The sequence below is a fragment of the Halichoerus grypus genome, chromosome 3 (assembly GCF_964656455.1).
Source record: "Halichoerus grypus chromosome 3, mHalGry1.hap1.1, whole genome shotgun sequence".
Taxonomy (NCBI): Eukaryota; Metazoa; Chordata; class Mammalia; order Carnivora; family Phocidae; genus Halichoerus; species Halichoerus grypus.
The window spans coordinates 33,438,668-33,459,696 of record NC_135714.1 but is presented as its reverse complement, the minus strand read 5'-3'; the positions used below and the strand labels follow the sequence as shown (position 1 = coordinate 33,459,696).

General features: G+C 40.0%; 1 protein-coding gene across 1 annotated transcript in view; it reads right to left on the bottom strand.

Moving 5' to 3' along the window:
* Nucleotides 1-20,723, bottom strand: part of NSUN7 (NOP2/Sun RNA methyltransferase family member 7) — a 61,543-nt gene extending 40,820 nt beyond the window's left edge. The window contains exons 1-4 of the mRNA XM_036076937.2: nt 20,138-20,723; nt 19,451-19,854; nt 12,807-12,865; nt 12,297-12,427 (exon numbers count right to left, since the gene is read on the bottom strand). Of these exons, the coding sequence (XP_035932830.2) occupies nt 12,297-12,427; nt 12,807-12,865; nt 19,451-19,763 (503 nt within the window). The 5' untranslated portion in view covers nt 19,764-19,854; nt 20,138-20,723. The remainder of the gene's footprint in view (nt 1-12,296; nt 12,428-12,806; nt 12,866-19,450; nt 19,855-20,137) is intronic.
* Between the last annotated feature and the right edge of the window lie 306 nt (nt 20,724-21,029).

Genomic DNA, 21,029 nt, shown 5'->3' with positions numbered 1-21,029 from the left:
CAAATGGCCAACAGATACATGAAAAAGTGCTCAACATTGCTCAGCATCAGGGAAATCCAAATCAAACTAAAATGAGATACCACCTCACACCAGTCAGAATGGCTAAAATTAACAAGTCAGGAAATGACAGATGTTGGCGAGGATGCGGAGAAAGGGGAACCCTCCTACACTGTTGGTGGGAATGCAAGCTGGTGCAGCCACTCTGGAAAACAGTATGGCGGTTCCTCAAAAAGTTGAAAACAGAGCTACCCTACGACCCAGCAATGGCACTACTGGGTATTTACCCCAAAGATACAAATGTAGTGATCCGAAGGGGTACATGCACCCCAATGTTTATAGCAGCAATGTCCACAATAGCCAAACTATGAAAGAGCCAAGATGCCCATCAACAGATGAATGGATAAAGAAGATGTGTATACACACACACACACACACACACACACACACACACACAGGAATATTATGCAGCCATCAAAAAACCCTGAAATCTTGCCATTTGCAACAACGCAGATGGAACTAGAGGGTATTATACGAAGCGAAAGAAGTCAATCAGAAAAAGACATGTATCATATGATCTCACTGATATGAGGAATTCTTAATCTCAGGAAACAAACCAAGGTTTGCTGAAGTGGTGGGTGGAGGGAAGGGATGGGGTGGCTGGGTGATAGACATTGGGGAGGGTATGTGCTATGGTGAGTGCTGTGAATTGTGTAAGACTCATGAATCACAGACCTGTACCTCTGAAACAAATAATACATTATATGTTAAAAAAAGAAAGAAGAAGAAGAAGATAGTAGGAAGGGAAAAATGAAGGGGGGGAATCAGAGGGGGAGACGAACCATGAGAGACGATGGACTCTGAGAAACAAACTGAGGGTTCTAGAGGGGAGGGGGGTGGAGGGATGGGTTAGCCTGGTGATGGGTATTAAAGAGGGCACGTATTGAATGGAGCACTGGGTGTTATACGCAAACAATGAATCATGGAACACTACATCAAAAACTAATGATGTAATGTATGCTGATTAACATAACATAATAAAATAAAATTAAAATTAAATAAAATAAAGTAAAATAGAAAAAAAGAAATCCAATAATGCTGCTTCTTTTTTTCTGTTTTTGCTGCCCCTGTATAGATATGCATCTCCTCAGATATTTATATCAGTTGCCGATTGAAAGAAATTTTATGTAGTGAAAGAGGTGTGGAGGGGTGCGGGGTGGCTCAGTAGGTTAGGCGACTGCCTTGGGCTCAGGTCATGATCCCAGGATCCTGGGATCGAGCCCCGCATCGGGCTCCCTGCTCAGCGGGAAGCCTGCTTCTCCCTCTCCCACTCCCCCTGCTTGTGTTCCCTCTCACGCTGTCTCTCTCTCTCTCTGTCAATTAAATAAATAAATAAAATCTTTAAAAAAAAAAGAAAGAAAGAAGTGTGGAGTTTAGTCAGACAAATCTGAAGTTAAATTTGGTTTCTGTCACTTACTAGCTGTGTGAGCTCAGGTGTATTAATGAATCTCTCTTCTCAGCCTGCTTTCTCATCTGTAGAACGTGGCTGACTTACGTTGCTACTAAGGTGGTGACTACCAGCCATGTGTGCAAAATACTTAGCCCAGTGCCTGGCACCTGGCAGACACTCACTCTAGGCTAGTTATTGTCATAGTGGCCAACAGTGTAGTCTTGATAAGATTAAGGAACCTTCATGAATCTGTATCAAGTCCTTCCCAGTTCTGATTATTCCACAACAGAAAAGAAAAACAACTGGTTAGCATCACCATGAAGATCCAATGATTTTTCTTGATCTCATAGAAAATGTTTAATAAATGAGAATACAGGACTTATTCTTGACCCATAATCAGCATTTTCACAGTAAGAATCTAACTGAATAATAACCCTCAAGGATAACCTTGAATGAGAAATGGGAAAAAGATACCATGTAAGAGTCAAGTACAACCGGAGTGGTGTATGTGGCTACAGAAAGCTTAATAAGATCAAGATTCTTGTTTACTCAGGGGCACCTGGGTGGCTCAGTCAGTTAAGCATCTGATTCTTGATTCCGATTCAGGTAGTGATCTCAGGGTCGTGAGATTGAACCCGTATCAGGCTCCTCAGGGAACGTGGAGCCTGCGTGAGATTCTCTCTCTCCCTCTCCCTTAGCCCCTCCCCTCCCCACTCACACATGCGCTCTCTCCAAAAGAAAAAAAAAAATTCTTATTTACTCAGTAGAATGAGAACTTTTCACCTAACAATGTGTTTCCGTGTGAACATGTGACCTGCATGAGGGGGCGAGAGAGAGAGGAAGGAAGGGATGGGGGGTGAAGAGAGAGGGGGAGAGAGAGGGAAACAGAGAGGGAGAACATAGATGGGGCACTTGGGGGAGGAGAGGGAAGGTTATCAAACATTAAGACTTCTAGGGCTATAATAAAATTAGATTTGTGTAGTGCTATCTATCTCCTAATGTCACAGAACTACAGCAAGGGACACTAAAAACAATTACATAATACATTAATGCACATCAAAAATAAATTAATATAAAGGGGTGAGTTACTATTCTATATCACACATGTGAGATGTTTCTGAGTACACACCACTTTTAATTAAATAGCCTTTCCAAATACCTATATGGTTCGAATTTACCATAAGCGCTATCAACTGGATTATTCAATCATTACACATAAAAATTGGAGCTATGAAGCCTAGAAAAATACATGTGTTGTGTATATGGGGGGGAATAAGTACACAGAGAAATAATTTTCCAAATTTCCAGATAGCAAACATTTCAGACTGAATTTTAATATATTTCAATCACACAAAAAGTAATTTAAAGCATATATACAGTTATAAAGATTTTTGTATAAATATACAACATCAGATTGAGGATAAAAACCAAATCCAAATGCTATTAGGATAACCAGACACACATTTCTTCTGTAAATGGAATACCCTGTGGCTACTAATCACTTCTCCATAGCTGTAAGATGGACCGTGATGATGAAAATGCAAGCAGATACGGCCTTTCCTCGGCATCCGTGATCCGGAAGGCCACCCCCTGCTCTAACGTGAGCACGATCACCTGTTTGCCAGCAACCCGCTGTATACACAGCCAGAGCCTCTACGTGTTACACTGTAGCTCTGGGATTCCTAAGCTTCATCTAAAATGAACCCACTAGCTACAGGACAGAACCTAAACTCCTTATCATGATACACTCGGGTATGAATAATTTAACCTGAACCAACTCCTCAGTCCTCAATTCCCACCGTTCCCATCCATGAATCTATGCCTGGCCACCCACGGAACTATTTTTGCCCCTCCTGATATCATGCCACATCCCCCCGCCCCCCGCCTTCTCTCCCTCTGTCTCTCCAGCCAGTACGGCTTGGACTCTGCAATCAGATTATCTGGGTTCAAATTGTGCTTCCACCAATTACTAGCTATGCGATATTAGGTTATTTAGCTTTTCTAAACTCTAGGAATTAGGAACTAGTACCTAACTTACGGGAATTGTTGCAAAGATACTTTTGAAAATGTACTTCAAAGTCAGGCTATTCAAGAAGTGATAATTTTTAAAAAGAAGTGATAATAATTATTATGCCTATTCTTTTAATATTGTTAACTAAGAAATGTGATCAGACCTGGGCTATGGAGATTAAAAGAGAGCTTCCACCCTTAAGTAACTTATAATTTGGTGGTATAATAGACATATAAACAAACAATTATAGTACATGATGAATGCTGTAAGATACACAGATAAAGAAGAAAGTAAATGTAACAGAAAAAGAACAAGAATCAGCCCAAAGGGACTTCTAAGAGGAGGAGAAACTTAAACTGTTAGAAGAGGAGCACGAATTTTCCAGACCACAAGAGAAGACACAGACAGCATGAGTTTTCCAGACTACAAAGGGAAAAAAGACACACAGACAGAGGGCAGAGGACCCTGAAGATACAGAGATGTTAAAGAGCAAAGCATATTTTAGAGTATGGGGTGATGACAGATCCAGGTCTCACATCACAAAAAGTCTTATGTACCATGCATAGGAAGTGAGAATTTTTTCTGCAGGAAATGGGGGGCCATTTAAGCATAGAGGAATATCAATTTATTCATGAACAATTATTTGCGTTCTTACTATATTCCAGGCACTGTTTTATGTGCCAGAAACAAAAGGATAAGCAAGGAAGATACTGTTTCTGACATCACAAAGTGTAGAGTCTGGTAAGGGGAGATAAAGCAATTATTTTTAAATGTCATAAGTATTCATGACAAGGGAAGGCAGGATACTATGGTGGCACAAGGGAGGGGCACTGCCATGGGAGTCAAGAAAAGTTTCCCGGGAGTTACATTTAGGCTAAGCCATAAGGGTAGAAGTAGGAGTTAGCCAGGAGTAAGGGAGGGGTGTGAGATGAGCTATCCAGTGTTCCAAGTAGAAGAAGCATCATATATGAAAGTATCTGCCAATTCTGAAATATGTGCCTGAGATGATGAGAGATATGCAGAGCTTACGATGACTCATGGGCCATGGGGAACAAAAATGGAAATTTGAGCATGCCAACTTTATAGGAGGGGGGCTTTGATAAAGTCCCCAGGCTTTGGATGGGGTCACCAAATGACAACCCTAGGAATAAAGTAAAAAGGAATAACTGGGGGCGCCTGGGTGGCTCAGTTGGTTAAGCGTCTGCCTTCGGCTCAGGTCATGATCTCAGGGTCCTGGGATCGAGCCCTGCATCGGGCTCCTTGTTCAGCGGGGAGCCTGCTTCTCCCTCTCCCTCTGCCTCTCCCCCTGCTTGTTCTCTCTCTGATAAATAAATAAATAAATAAATAAATAAATAAATAAATAAACAAAAATCTTAAAAAAAAAAAAAAAAGGACTCACTGGCCTTCATGAGGACTGAAGCACAGCTTCCAATCACTTCAGTCCCAGATTAGACTACGTCACCTGGGTTTGTTAGTGCCCCAGGTCTAGCTGTGACCTTCCAGTAGCAAAGTGAATGCTGCCTCTAAAGGAGGGTACCAATATCCTGGGCCTCAAATGAAATAAACTAATATACAATATAAAATTATGTCTATATAATGTGTCCCAGGAAACTTTATATCTATAAATAATGGCAAAAAGAATTATTCCCAATGTTTCCATTAATGATTCTATGTAATTAGAAGTTTATTGGATTTCTAAATATAATAAAGGAGTTGCAGTTCTTTTACAGAAAAAAAGGAATAAGATTTTCATATTTATTCCTATAGAGCATTGGAAAAACATAATTGAGAAAAAAAGTGGATAGAAGGTAAACAGAAATATGTTTCAATGTAATTGGGTAATACATAAATACAAAAGAAAATATCCAAATCACTTGCTTATAATAGGTTTTATTCTCTTATTTTCATAAGGAACCATGTGGGTTATTTTGGATAAGTCAGTGATGGTTCATCATGTAGTGGAGAAATGCAATTTGCTAAGAATAAAATAACAAAGAGAAACCTATATTTTAAGAATATCGTGGCTCCGTCACAACCACACATGTGAAAAAAAGGCATATTTCCTATATGTTTTTGTGTTGCTTTCCTTAAGTCAGGGAATGTTATTCTCACTACCAGCTGATCATGGCAGGGTTATGATTGTACCTAGTTAATGGGAAGTTCTTGCTCTTGGTCGACACATTTAGCATACCAATGTTTCCATTTATAGTAGAAACCTAGGGTTTGCATTCTAAGCACTGCTTCCCTTCTGGGAATAGAAATCCCTCTCTCCCGAAAAATGTTCCTCTCCTCCCTCCATTCATAGGATTTTCTTGGAACGGGTCCCTGAGTGACTCAGTCTCCTTGGCCACAGCTGATTGGTAGAGGGTGGGCACTTGACTCAAGGCAGGGTCAAGCAATTTTTGGATGTAGGAAGAGAGAATCAAGCCAGTCTTTCTAGTGTTGGTGCTGTAAGATGTAAAGCTCCTGAGTTGTCAGCAACCAAGTTTCCCATTCTGGGAACAAAGAAAGAAAAGAAGGAAGTCAAAGCACACAGAGAAGCAGAGACTAGAGTCAGAGAATCCTGATGATATTTAAGTCATAGGATTTAGTTAGTGGAAGCATAGCCACATCACTGCCCTTCCTGCCATCTTGATGTTCAATCTTCCATAAAATACCTTATAATAAATTCTTTCTTTTGCCTAATCTTATTTGAGTTGGGGTACTGTGTCAGTTGCCAGAATTGAATTCTAATACACCATTTTCCTTCAGTTGATTTTCTTCTTATTTTTTAATTGATGTATAATTGACCTATAATATCCTATTAGTTTCAGGTATATATATCATAGTGAGTCAATATTTTTAGACATTATGAAATGATCCCCACGTTAAGTCTAGTTCATCCATCACCGAATGGTGATTAGAATTAGAATATTATTGACTATATTCCCTATATCGTATATTACATCCCATGACTTATTTATCTTATAACTAGAAGTTTGTACTTCTTAACCCCCTTCATCCATTTGCTCACCCCAACCCTCCACGCTCTGGTAACCAACAGTTTGTTTCCTGTATCTATGAATCTATTTCTGTTTTGTTTGTTCATTTGTTTTGTTTTTTAGATTCCACATATAAGTGAAAGCTATTTGTCTTTCTTTGACTTATTTCACTTAGCATAACACACTCTAGGTCCATTCACATAGTTGCAAATGGCAAGATTTCATTCTTTTTTATGGCTGAGTTTTATGTGTATCTATCTATATGTATCCCACACATATCTATGTGTATTTATATATATCCCATCTTCATCCATTTATCTGTTGCTTCCACATCGTGGCTATTGTAAGTAATGCTGCCGTGAACATAGGGGTGCATATACCTCTTCGAATTGGTGTTTTCATTTTCATTGGATAAACATCCAGCAGTGGAATTGCTGGATCATAAAGTAGTTCTATTTTTACTTTTTGAGGACCCTCCATACTGTTTTCCATAGTGGCTGCACTAATTTATATTCCCACCAACAGCGTACAAGGATTTGCTTTTCTCCACTTCTCTACATCCTTGCCAACACTTGTTATTTTTTGTCTTTTTGATAATAGCCAATCTGACAGGTGTCAGGTATCTCATTATGGTTTTGAATTACATTTCCCTGATAAGTAGTGATGTTGAACATCTTTTCATGTGCCTACTGACCATCTATATGCCTTCTTTGGAAAAATGTCTATTCAAGTCCTTTCCCCTTTTTTTAATTGGTTGTGTTTTTTTATATTAAGTTGTGTAAGTTCTTTCTATATTTTGGACATTAACCCTTTACTGCATGTATGATATGCAAATATCTTCTCCCATTCAGTAGGTTGTCTTTTTGTTTTGTTGATGATTTCTTTCTCTGTGTAAAAGCTTTTTTTTTTTTTAGCTTTTGTTTATTTATTTTAGCTTTTGTTGCCCTTGCCTGAGGAGACTCATGCAAACAAATATTGCTGATGCCAAAGACTTACTGCCTATGTTTTTTCCTAGGAGTTCTATGGTTTCCAGTCTTAACACTCAAGTCTTTAATCCATTTCAAATTTATTTTTGTATATTGTGTATATGTGGTTCTTTAAACATAAATTGAATATTTTCTTTTTTTAAGATTTTATTTATTTATTTTAGAGAGAGGGGGCGTGCATATATGTGAGCGAAGGGAGTGGCAGAGGGAGAGGGAGAGAATCCCAAGCAGACTCCGTGCTGAGCGCAGAGCCCAACATGGGGCTCCATCCCACTATGCCAAGATTACAACCCCAGCAGAACCCAAGAGTCGGACACCCAACCAACTGAGCTACCCAGGCACGCCTAAATTGAATATTTTCTTAATGCCAAAAGATAATCTTCAATCAATTACTTGAATTTCTCATACAAATATAAAATCAGACATCATACTGACAACTGTTTCAGAATATTCACTAATTAAGCAAAATAGGCTAAGAGTTTCCAAAGAAGAGGTGGAAAGAATATGAGATATAAAAACCCATGAATAAGTATTTGGGGACCATTTTGGCAAATGAGAAACTGGAACATTATAGGGATGGAGAGAATTGGGGGAGACAAGAAAAGAGACATATCTGAAAAATGTAATGAATCCCCAAAGTGCCTGATTGGTTTTAACATTTAAAAATCATTCAATATAAATTACCTTACCACTTAAATAGAATAAAGAAGAAAAGACAAATTATCATTCAGCCTTCCAAAATTCCGATCTCTGTTTCCTTAGTGAGACTACCGTTTTCCTCTTGGGCTGCCCCGCCCCTTCCTGTACTGCATTTGGAAAGTACCGCTAGGCATAAAGCCAGGACTATTCTAATGCTCACCTCATTTGTATTCATTCTCTCAGGGATCCAGTTTCTGTGCTGTATCTTGTCTAATGCCCCAAATCTTTGCCTCATATATTTTGTCCAGTTTTCTAGTTGCTACAGCAGGAGGATAAGTCAAATTCAAGACACTCTCTTATGACCAAAGAATTACATTTTAAAAATACTGCTCTACCTGCCATGTAGAATAGATTGTGGGAAAGTATGAGTTATAGGCAGGGAGATCAATAAGGAAGCTAGTGTAGCAAGCTGGTGGCTTGGATTTGGAAGGTAGTAGTGGAAATGGAAAGTAGACAGATGAAGCATGTTTTCCAGTTGGAGTTACAGCATTAGGTATGGTATGGGCACAGGAAAGGGGAGGCAAGAAGTATCAAGGATGATGTCCAGGTTAATGTTTGTGCCGTAATGTAATGTGGAAGACTTCAGGAGCAATAGTTTTGGGTGGTTTGGAAGGATGGACTACTAATTCTTTCCCCTCCTGCTCCCTCTCTAGTCTTTTTTTTTTTTTTTAAGATTCATTTATTTATTTATTTGAGAGAGAGAGAAACAGCATGACAGGGGAGAGGGTCAGAGGGAGAAGCAGGCTCCCTGATGAGCAGGGAGCCCGATGTGGGGCTCGATCCCAGGACTCTGGGATCATGACTTGAGCCAAAGGCAGACGCTTAACCTACTGAGCCACCCAGGCGCAACCCCCCCCCCCCCCCAGTCTTTCACTGCTCATTCTCCAATTCTGCCTCACAAAAGTCCAACAAATTATTTGGTAGAAACTGATTTTTGGACTAGTGTGAGGGCATGGGGAGTGAGAGAGGAAATGGCTATGGTATCTTTTTATTTAACCCATGCACATAGTATTAAAAACATGATTGAGGTGGTGCCTGGGTGGTTCAGTCATTAAGCGTCTGCCTTCGGCTCAGGTCATGGTCCCAGGGTCCTGGGATCGAGCCCCGCATTGGGCTCCCTGCTCTGCAGGAAGCCTGCTTCTCCCTCTCCCACTCCCCCTGCTTGTGTTCCCTCTCTCACTGTGTTTCTCTCTGTCAAATAAATAAACAAAATCTTTAATAATAATAATAATAAAATAAAAACATGATTGATTTTTATACAAGGAATGAGTTCTTAAGGACCCTGCATATGTCCAAAATGGTAATAGGTATCATCTTATATTGTATCTCCAAAGCCATGAACAAATAAAAGGACAAGACACAAGTTGGTACATAGAGTATAAAACACAAGGATCTCTGATAGAGATGATAACAACAACAAAGATCAAACAGAATTTTCATACGAAGGAAATCATTCTTATTCAGTTTCTTGCTAAATAACTACTTCTCTCACCTCTTAAAATTGGTTTTTATCCTCTCAGTAGAAACATACTAAGGTATACTTCAAGCTTACAAAGATTCTACTTCCCTGGGGACAACAGCACCCAGCCCTAAGCCCCCGGAGATCTATAGAGGTTGATCTACAGGTCAGTATTCTGTCTGAGCTCAGAATCCCACTCTATTGGCTATGACGGATTGGCCCAAAGGAATGCACCCAAACCCCATGGAGCCAATCAAACTTCTGGGTAACCTAGAATTTAGAATTGGGGTATGGAGATGATAAAATAAGTTAGTCTAAATGAAGAAACTAAAACACAACTGTAACATGTAAGCTCAGGAACTGGGATGCAAGAGTAGGGCTTCTTCCATATAGACTAGAGAAGCAGAGAAGGCAGATATGCAGAGAAAAAGAGAATGGAGCAGATACTAAGAGAGAAGCTGAGATAAAAAGATTAAAAAGCAGAGATAAACAAAGTCCTAACATCTTTCCAATTCCTGACTTCATCCCCTTTCTGAGTCTTTGAGTTGCATGAGACATCCCCGTATCTTTTTAAGAACACTTTCCATTTTTGCTCAAGCTAACTGAAGATGGCCTCTATTACTTGAAAGCTAAGACTCTTGATTAAAACACATTTTGATTAAATACATTAAAACACATCTTGATTAAAATTCATTTCTCCTGGGACTCCTGGGTGGCTCAGTTGGTTGAGTGTCTACCTTCGGCTGGGATCTTGATCTCAGAGTCCTGGGATCGAGTCCCACATTGGGCTCCTTGCTCAGCGGGGAGCCTGCTTCTCCCTCAGCCTGCTTCTCCCCCTGCTTATGCTCTCTCTCACAAATAAATAAAGTCTTTAAAAATAAATAAAATAAAATACATTTCTCCTATAGCATATTATGAATTGAGTATAGTACATATTGGTTAACTGATTGGTTAACTGATTAATTTGGGAATAAGATTTGCATTATATAAACCTTTATTGGTTTCTGTAAGGGGAAAAACTCTTGGCACTGACAAGAATGTAACCAATATGTGTTAAGGCAGGAGGTAGCATGGTATTTGGGGAAAGGGAAAAATCTGGGGAATCAGGAATCCTTAGACAGTAGTATCTTCTGGCTCCTTTGGCCTCCTGAGCCATGGTCCTTGCTTGTCCTATTCACTGTCTTGCTAGCATTCAACTAAAAATCTACTGATGATGAAAGCATAGTCTGGTCTTTCTTATTTGGTTAGAGCCCAGTGGCTTTCCTGGCTGACTCAGGCTAACCTCAGTTCTCATTAGGCTCACTGAGACTAAGCTGGGACTTGCATCAATGTCTCTTGAGTCCTGACTAAGTCAAACAGAAACTGAGGGAAGCTCAGCAAAGCTGAAACTCTAAGCCTGTCCCATAGCATATTGCTCCACCAATTTTTTTCTGATGTATTTGGATGCCTGTCCTGTAAGGCAGTTTGCCCAGTAGTGGGATGGGCAGTGAGGTGGTGGCCCAGAAACCCACACAGTAAATGGGGTGACATCCTTACTTATCTAACACAGAGAGTAGATACCTCTGATTGCTTTTGCTCATCTCCAACTTACAATTTCTTATGGCTACATCTGACAGGAGATATGACTATGTCTTAACTTTAATCTTGCAGAGTACTTCAGCCCAACCCCACTATCCTAAGTGGAAGGACTCTGGATGGAGTCAGCCTTCTGCATTTGAATTCTGGCCCCTCCCTTCTTGAATCTGTAGCCTTAGGGAGGTTCCTGTAACCTGTGTGCACCTCAGTTTTTCCATGTGTTAAAATACAGGTTGCTAACAGTATCCTCCTCAGAGGGTTGTTACTAAAGAGCTCCTTACAACAGTGATTGACACATATTAAGTGCTCCATAACTGTAAGTTATTATTATTACTCCATTACCTTAGTCCTCTGGCCTCATAATTTAAGTGAAACTGCTTGAATTTCCCATAACAATATAAAATCAGATACCATACTGATAACTGTTTCAGATTATTCACTAGGGAAAAATCTTCCTACAAGACTGTTGTTATTGCTATATTCTGCTTTCCATTAAGGTTCAACAACATGATAACAAAAGCCCTAACAGTAGTACTTAACATTTATTGACCATTTATTATGTGTGTGGTTCTAAGCTAAGCATTTCACGTGCATTAGTTTAATTAATTTTCCCAACCACCTTTTTAGGTAAGTACTATTATTATCCCCATAGTAAGTTTCTGCCAAGATTTAAGCTAAAAAGAAAACAAGTTTAAAACTTGTTAGTTTGTTCTTAACTACGTAGAAGTTTGTTTGTTTGTTTTTAATTTGGCAAAGTAGTGGGTTCTTATCTCCTGTTGGAATTTTCTCATTTGATACATGTTAGATTTTTTTTTAAAGAGCTATAAACAGAGCTAAGTAAATAAATAATAGCTGTTTCAAATGAAGTTGTATTTATGTGTGTGCTAAAACTTTATTAGGAATTTTTCATGATTTTTCACATATTTACAAGCTGGATCTTACAATTCAAGCTTTCAAAAACAACTTGATTTTAAACAGAATATTTAACTTGTTCAAGACTGTTTGTAAAGGAACTCAAGAAACATGAACTTTTATGTTTTTCCTCTATAAATTTTTGACACTTATCTACACATCATATGGTATACAATTTTACCAATAATTATTTCATATAAAATATCCTTTGCACTTTAACAATTACCTGTTAAGAAGGTTCTCTACTTCTTGAACTTCTGCTATGGGCTCTTCATTATCAGAAAAGAGACGAGCTTGAAATTTTCTATCTTGGAAATCATACAGCATCACAATAATAAGACTGCTCAAATGATCTGGCTACCAAGGGGAAACACACATAAAGGAAAGTACACAAACAATATCTAATAGCAGTATTCTCCATTCCATTATTTTTTCATAAGAGAGCAGAAATATGACTATTTTTACATAGTCTGGTTGTATTGGGAGATAGAGAAGGACTTCCAAATTGAAAAAAGAAAATCCAGTAAAAATATAAATGTTGTAAAAGAGACAATTTTTGCTATGTTCATCACAAAGAAAGGACTAGGCAGTATTAGAAGTAGGAAAGAGTTCAGGATGTGTTTTGAGGAGGTCTCAGCATTAAGCAAACTAGTTTTGATTTAAATCTAAAAGCTTTTTTAGTACTTTCTAAATAACAATCATGAGATAGCTAATTATATAAAAGTTGTCTACTTACTATTGTGGTACTTGGGAAGATATAGCTGTCTATTAACATAGTTTCCAAAATATCTTGAACTGCAAGACAAGGAAAATGTCTGTTACTGAAAATACCAAAGCTGAAAATGAAAACTTTGGAATCAAAATACACTTTAGACAATACCACCAAATACTTTTACTTTCCTATCTAAAATATACCTCAATTCTTGACAAAGACTCAAATTATAATTACATGATGAATACTTGTCATCTTTATGAATCCTGGACCCTTAGGACCCAGGTTCCACATGAAATCCGAGTCAAAGGAGCATTATCTGAATAGCTAAAGTAACAATAAAGGAATTCTAACCTTTAATTTATGTCCTTTGAAAAACACTAAAGAGGATCTAATTTAAATGTCTTATCATTTTTATGTATTGCTGGATTCAATTTGCTAATATTTTATTTAGGAGTTTTGTCCTATGTTTATGCTCATGAAGAATATTGGTCTGTCATTTTCTTTTCTTGTAATAGCCTTGCCAATGTTGGGATCAGGGTTACGCTGGCTTTGTAAAGTAAGTGGGAAGTGTTCCCTCTTCCTATGTTCTTTCAAAGAGTTTGTGGTAGATCAGTATTATTTCTTACTGAAATATTTGGTAGGACTCAGTAGTGAAGACATTAATAACATTTAATCTAAGACCCAGATGACAAGGAGTTAGACATGGCAAGATCTGAGAGGAGAGAGCATTCCGGGCAGAGAGAGAATTGCAAAGGTACTAGGTGGAAACAAGTGGACACATTGAAAAAACTCCACAGGGTGCAGTTACAACTACTTAAACTATATACACACCATGTAACAAATGTTTTAATCAGTTGGGCAAAAAGCTAAGCTAGCTAGCTTCAATTCATTCAACCTACTAAATGCACAGCACACACTGCATTTGTTTTTATTTGGGAGATGGGAAAACTAAAAAGAAGTGACTAATGGGAGCACAGACTCCAGTTTCCATAGGAAATCCCTTTGGAAATCATGATCCGTATTTGAGCCACCAATTATGGCTGCATTATACAAGGCAATATCCCCATTTCACTTATAAGGAAAATAAGCTTTAGTTTTACAACCTCAGTACTTGCAAACCAATTCCTATCTACTTCATAGGTTTTCAGCATGGGTCCCAATTTTTATACAGAAAATATAGTCATCATACGAAAAAGAATGAAGGAGTTTAAAGGAAGCAGATCTGCACAGGTCACAGAATTTTGAGCAATGGAGACGCTTAACTCCTAAGGAATAGGAGAGGCAGAATGAAAAAACGATGCTTTTGCCAACATTGCATTTTTCCTTCGGGGGCTCTGGTCTAAACTGATAGCATCTCTGGGCTGCCTTTGATACCGTGTGGAATGCATTACCTCTGCGTATCTACACTGTATGTAACATTCTCCCATAGTAATATCAACATCAATAGTCACTGTATACTTTAGTTGGTGCTTACTATGTGCTACACCTTGTTCTAAGTGCTTTCCATATATTCCTTGAACCCTCATAACAACCCTGTGAATTAGGTATCATTATTAACCCTATTTTATAGATTAGGAAACGAGGGAAAGAGCGGTTAAGTAAGATGTTTGTAGTCACACAAATCAGGGATTCAAACCCAGACAGTCTGGCACCAAACTGCATGTTCTTTACCACAACATTATGCTGCCTTTCTTCATCTTCCTCTTAATAACAAACCGGAGTGGCTAAAATGAAACACATTGCCAATGACTAATTTGAGTTGTCAGGATTTACTTGAAGATTGTAAACCTTGCCTATCCTACCTAGTTTAGCACAATATCTTGAATTCTTATTTCCTTTTCCCCACTAACTAACGCCTGTTCTCTTCAATCTGTTGAAGAGAACTCTTAATCCCCACTCCTCAGGTTTTCACCATGGAAGGGTCTTCCCTCTGCTTGTGTCTGCAGGACGGGCAGTAGAGAGGTCTACACTTCAGCTGAGTCATGGCTTAGATGAGAAGTCTCTAATTCAGTAGTAAAGTATTTGCAAGCCACTTGCCTGGAGATCTAAGGCCATGTCCCCAAACACCTTTTTTTTACTCTCTCAGTGGTTCCAAAATCAAGTGTAAAGGAGGAGTACTATTTATTGGACCCCTAAAATTCACATAGCCCATCTTGTCATCCCTCCCATTCTGGAAGAAAGGTGGAAGATGTTCCTTCTTTTGACTCTCCTCTAGGTTCTCCCTCTTTATTTTTATTATGTTTTCATAGAGTTTCCTTCATGTGAGGGATCTCTAGAATCTTCACTTCAAGAATGTCAAATCAGATAGATGCAGTTTGTGTGTGTGTGGAAGGAGGGAAACAAAATTTAAGTATTTTTTGGCAAAACTAGTAAGACTACCCAGTAACATTCTGAAAGAATATTTGAAAGATGTAAACAACAGGGAAAGGAAGCTAGCATCACCAAATACAAAATCATTATACAATTAAAGTAACATGGAACCATAAAAAACTAGGATTTAGGGATGGGGTTGCTATTCTATCACCCTTTTCAACCAGATGAAATACTTCCTCTTTTCAACCTTCTTCCTGCTAGTTCCTTAGACACATCATTTAATCTCTTCTTGAGCTTCCTTCAATTTTTCATCTGCAAAATGAGAATCTTGCATCTCAAAGGACTGGTATATCAAATGTATGAACTGTTTTTTGAATTACAAAGAGCTATGCAAATACACGGTATTATTATTGTCATTCAAGAAAATTGCTTTAACCTCTTACATGAAACCAGAGCTTATGAGGTTATTGATCTAGATCATTTTCCTAATGAATCACTATGCAATCAAGAATTAACTCAGCAGGCGGCGCACCTGGGGGGCTCAGACTGTTAAGACTTCAAGACTCTTGATTTCCCCTCAGGTCCTGATCTCATGACCCAGCCCTAGCCCTAGCCCTGGGTCCGGCTCCATGCTGGTCGGGGAGTCTGCTAGTCTCCCTCTGCCCCTCCCCCCATTCATGCACAGGCACGCGCATGCTTGCTTGCTCTCTCTCAAATAAATAAATAAATAAATAAAAACCTTAAAAAAAAATTAACTCAGCAGGCCTGGGTGGCCAAACCCTGAACATTCCGAGGAAAGAGTAGGAAAGAGTAGGCCCTTCCAGCTCCTAGGAGATAAGCTCTATAAGCCTTCGGAATATCTTGCCTGATAAAAGTGTCCTTGTTTACGTGGGTACTGGGCAACACAGTATCAGTGTGGCCTAGGGATTGAGTAAGGTCAGCCACAAGGGCACTCCTATCTACATGACTGATGCCAATAAACACCCTGGGCAGCAGGGCTTGGGTGAGCTTCGCTATACTTCCACACTATCTTCTACAAACTACAATACTTCATTTGTGTTGTCATACATCGTCGCTAAGAGAATTAAGCAGTGCCCATGGACTCCATTGGAAAAAGACAATAGGAAACTTGTACCAGGTCCCTCCTGGACTCTGTCCTATGCACCTTTTTCTGGTGTTGATTTTAAATAACCTTCCACTGTAATAAACTATAACCATGAGTATCATAGCTTTGCTGAGTTCTGTGAGTCTTTCCAGTGAATCACTGACCCTGAGGGTCGTCTTGGGCACCCCATCTATAATTACTAATTCCCAAGCCATAATCAAACCATACATTAAGCATTTCCTAGGTTTTTCACTGACAGGTTTAAAAGATTCTGAAATGAGCAGGTTAATGCCACAGTCAGTTCCTGGGACTGAAAAGTTCACCAACTACTATATAAACCTAGAGAGGCTGGAGAAAGAATTAAGCCAGGAATAAGAGCAACAATTTCAGGGAAATCTTTTTCTTCAAGTGTTCTTTTTTCTTTATTTGTGGTTCATTAGTTTATTTCTTTTTTTTATTTCTTAAGAAATCATTTTCCAGATTTTCTTCTTTTTTAATATTTAGAATTCCTTGAAACATCCAGAGATTCTTCGAAAAAAAACAACAACAACAAATTGGCTGCTAGTACTCTACTTCTTTGATAGAAATAAACTTAAAAGGAATAGGCTACTCTTCATTACCTTCTTTAACAGAAAAATTGACTTTGGGGCTATTTAGTAAAACAGGAGTAGTGGTTGTCTTCACCTTAAAAAAACATACTGAACCCTTTAAACCTTTAAAAGGTTAATCAGATAAATACACTCTGTGCTTTGAAAGAGCTTATACACAAAAGACATCAACAAAGAGCAAACAATAAAACTGAAAAACAACACAACCAAAGGAATATACTTAACATTTATATAATTAAGGACTTTTCTCTGTCATTTTTTTTCTTCTTGTACTTCCACAGAAAAAAAAAGGTAATATGATCTAATTACCTATTCACAAATTCACCAATAAAAGGGACCATTACCCAAGCTCTCTTTAGTTTGTACATTAACCTTTTCAGCATTATTGCTCCTATAAAACCAGAGAAAAAAATCCAGAATTTTATTTTCTGAACTGTGATTCCCTGAACCTATACTGTATAAGCCAAATATGAGTTTATAAAATATCATGTGAAAGTATTGGTAGAACACTGATAATAGAGAAGATAAAAGTGAAATGCACAGGGCATTCCACATTTTAAAGCAAAATATCAGGCTCTTAATTATCTTAGAAACTTAATGCATTTAGAAATTCTGGTTTTATTCTATTTGAACATTCAGAAATTATTCAGATAAGTTAAGCAAGATATTATTATTATTATAAGAATATAATATTTGTACCAAGTAAACAATGAAAGACATTTTAGTATTTGAACTCATATTAGAATTAGAATTTTAAAAATGAACATTTCAAGCAAAAGCAGGTTTGTAAAGTCCTATGACAATACTTTATCAGAATAGGATTTTCTGGGTCATTAAAAAATATCAAATAGTCACAAGACCCTTTCATAAAACGGAAATAAAGACCGAGAGAAAGAAAAAGATAATCTAGTACACATATCACTATAGCATGAGCATCTAGTTAATGTGTTAATCTTATATAGAATAATTTCAGGTTTTTAGTATTGATTTCTAAAGGTAGGATTCACTATTCCATTAGGAAAACAGTCTATAATAGAATTTTGGCATTAACATTAAATACCAACTAATTAACATAGATGCCCAGTCTGCCTTTCATTGTTGCAAGGACAAAACGTAAAAATGTTCATTTGGCTCATTATTTAAAGTGCCACAGCTTGTCTTCAAAACTACTTGGTCTTTAAAACTAATTTTAAACATTAAAGCAGGTGGAAGGAATGGATGAAACAATCTGAAACATTACACTGGAAAAGAAAAAATGGTTAAGACAGATTTAAAAAGTAAAAAAAAAAACCTCAAGCAGGAGAAAACAAATGAAAACTAAAGAGAAGTTGCCTCTTTTTTTCTTTTTTTAATTTTATTTATTTGACAGAGAGAGACACAGTGAGAGAGGGAACACAAGCAGGGGGAGTGGGAGAGGGAGAAGCAGGCTTCCCGCAGAGCAGGGAGCCCGATGCGGGGCTTGATCCCAGGACTCTGGGATCATGACCTGAGCTGAAGGCAGATGCTTAACAACTGAGCCACCCAGGTGCCCCGAGAAGTTGCCTCTTAACATCAAATTTTTCTCTATGTTGACAAATTCCTGGCTTCAGAGTTGAGCTGCATCATGTCTGCAAACTACCAAAATATATATATTCACGTCTAAGTTATTAATGGATCATTTTAGTTCAACTGAGCAATTGTTAACTGCCTATGTGCAAGGATGTAGAAGGCCCAGGAAGTACTATTACTAAGGAAATACATGAAAATTACTGTGCCCTTTCAAGTTGTCTCTTTAGGAAGGGCACATGCTCATCATTTCAGCCATGCGGCTAATACTCTATTTCTGGAACTTCTTTTTTGGAACTATATTCAGTCAGTTTACAAACCAATAAAGTTCATAGCTAGTACAAAAACAAACACCTCCAGACCCTTTGACTGCTTGCTCTCACAGTATCTGGTTCTGTCCTAGAGTTAGCTCCATACTCAGAAGCTGATAAAGTTAACCACCACTGAGGGAGTCTAAAACATTGCATCTTAAACCCTGGAGGCAAATTAGAAAGGGGCATTCTACAGAAGTTTGGAGGAATAAATTTATGAGCTCCTAAAATTAAGGCTACTGGTTACGAATGGGATCACCTTAATTGGCGTTGATTTAATTTTGATATTCATTTTGAATATATTACACCTTTTTTTCTTATTCCATCTCTGTTCCTCTCCCCTACCCTCTTACTGGTTTTTATATTTGTGAAAGTTCATACACGGATATACAAGATGTCAACACAGAAAATGCAAAGAGATAACCCAAGGAGAGGGAACCTGTACTTGGGATACTTCAGTGGATTCTTAATTCTTCCTGTGAGTGGAATCGTTTCCTTCAATTTCATGACTGTGCATTACATCTATCTACGGCCAGGCAGGGAGCTAGGCCTAGGCAGATCTGCCGTGAAAAAAACAGTTCTGGCCTGAAAGAACTTAGTTTACTGGAACTCTCCTGATTCCTTGACATTTGCCACTGACCAAAGATAGGCTTATGCGTAAAAACAAAACCTGGTGCGCAGGAAGGGGCGGCGGCGGCGGGGCGTGGGGGGGGTGGGATTGCACTCCCCAAATTCTCTCCTTATTTTCTTTTAGTGCTGATCTTTAAGGCTGGTACTACTCACACTTCAGGGCACTGAAAGCCAGCTCATAGGACGACCGCTGAAGGGCTTCATCCTCAGACTCGGGCAAGGACCGCAAGGGTTCATTCCCATACTTTATTAAGACTTGCTCTGGTGACTTTTCGATTCGAATGCCCTGAAAAATGTTTGCGGCCATAACGTAAACGGAGTCCGGATAGCCCGTTTTTTCGGGTAAACCAGGTGAATTTTTTTCGCTGGGTGATGCGTCACCTGATGGCGCCAGGGAAGCGAGTTGGGAGATAACCTCCGTATTTTTTTCGTTCGAAAACTCTAGTTCACTTGTGGCATGAAGCATGTTTGCCCTTTGACTGTGGTCGGTAACTCAAGGCTGAATCACCACTCAGATGTTCCAGGAAATGGTTTGCCTTGTACCGTAAGCATCGTCTCTGTGAAAAGAAAAGGTTATCTCGGTAAATCACTATTTATGCGGGACCCGCTTGGTGGCCCACTTCGTTGTGGCGTTAAAGACTAAGAGGTGGCATCTCCTGGCGGATCCGAGCGCCCCGTACTTGGGGCCGGCCTAGACCCAACCAAACGTCCACACACTCAGAAAGGGAAGGCGGTGGGGAGGCGGTTGGGACTTGGCTCCCAAGCGACCTTTCCCGAGGCCCGTTTGGGGGCAGGGCCCCCCCACGAGCCGCGTCTGTGGCCCCACGGGCGCCCCCTTACCCCGGAGGGCGGATGTTTCCCGGGGCTTCGGGGACGGAGACGCGGCAGCCGCCGCCGCACTGGGGGCACCGGAGGCTGGTGTCTGAGCAGTGGCCTCGGGAGCCCGGGGACGGCGGGGCGGCGGCAGTTTGGTTCCAATGCAGCCTCTCCCACCGGCCTGGTTTGCGGCAGGGGGAGTCGCGACCTCCGGCGCTCGCTTCGCGGCGGTTCCCGAAAGCAGGGCGCGCCTTCTGGCTTCTCCGGGTCACGCACAGCGGCCCTAGGCGGACGCGGCGGCGGAGCGGGGTGAGCGCGGCGCCGGTGGACCCGCGGCTCAGGCCCCCAAGGGTCGGCCTCTCGCGCTCGGCCGGCCGGGACCCGGGTCTCCGTGGCAACCGGGAGCGGGCCGGACGCCGCTCGAGGGCTGTTCCCGCGGGATTCGGCCGGCGCCGCCTCTCCCCCGGGCTAGCTGCCCTTCCTTCCGAGTGCCGTGACGCCTGTGCCAGCCCCTCCTTGAAGCCGAAGACCCCTTGCACGTGGGACCGCTCGGTCCCGAGGGTCGTCGACCTCCCCAGAACCACACGTGGCCGCGTCTTTTCCGACCCGTCCCGGGCGGTCTCCTGGAAAGCAAGAATTTTGTGTCGCTGACAGCAGCCGCCCTGGCGCGTGTAGCAGGGGCGCAGGAAATGTTACAACGGATGGATGTAGAGAGCTACTGAAAAAAAGGGGGGGGGGGTGGAGACGAGCCTACTTTATTTCCATACTCTTTAGAACAGTGGCTATCACATTAGACAGATTCCTACAGGGCAAGTTGGGTAAAGGTCTTTGCCAACTTAAGACTAAGTCCCTCCTTTCCAGGAATTGCCAAAGAAAGCCTTGGTTGAAATGGACCCGCAAACGATCAAATTTGCCT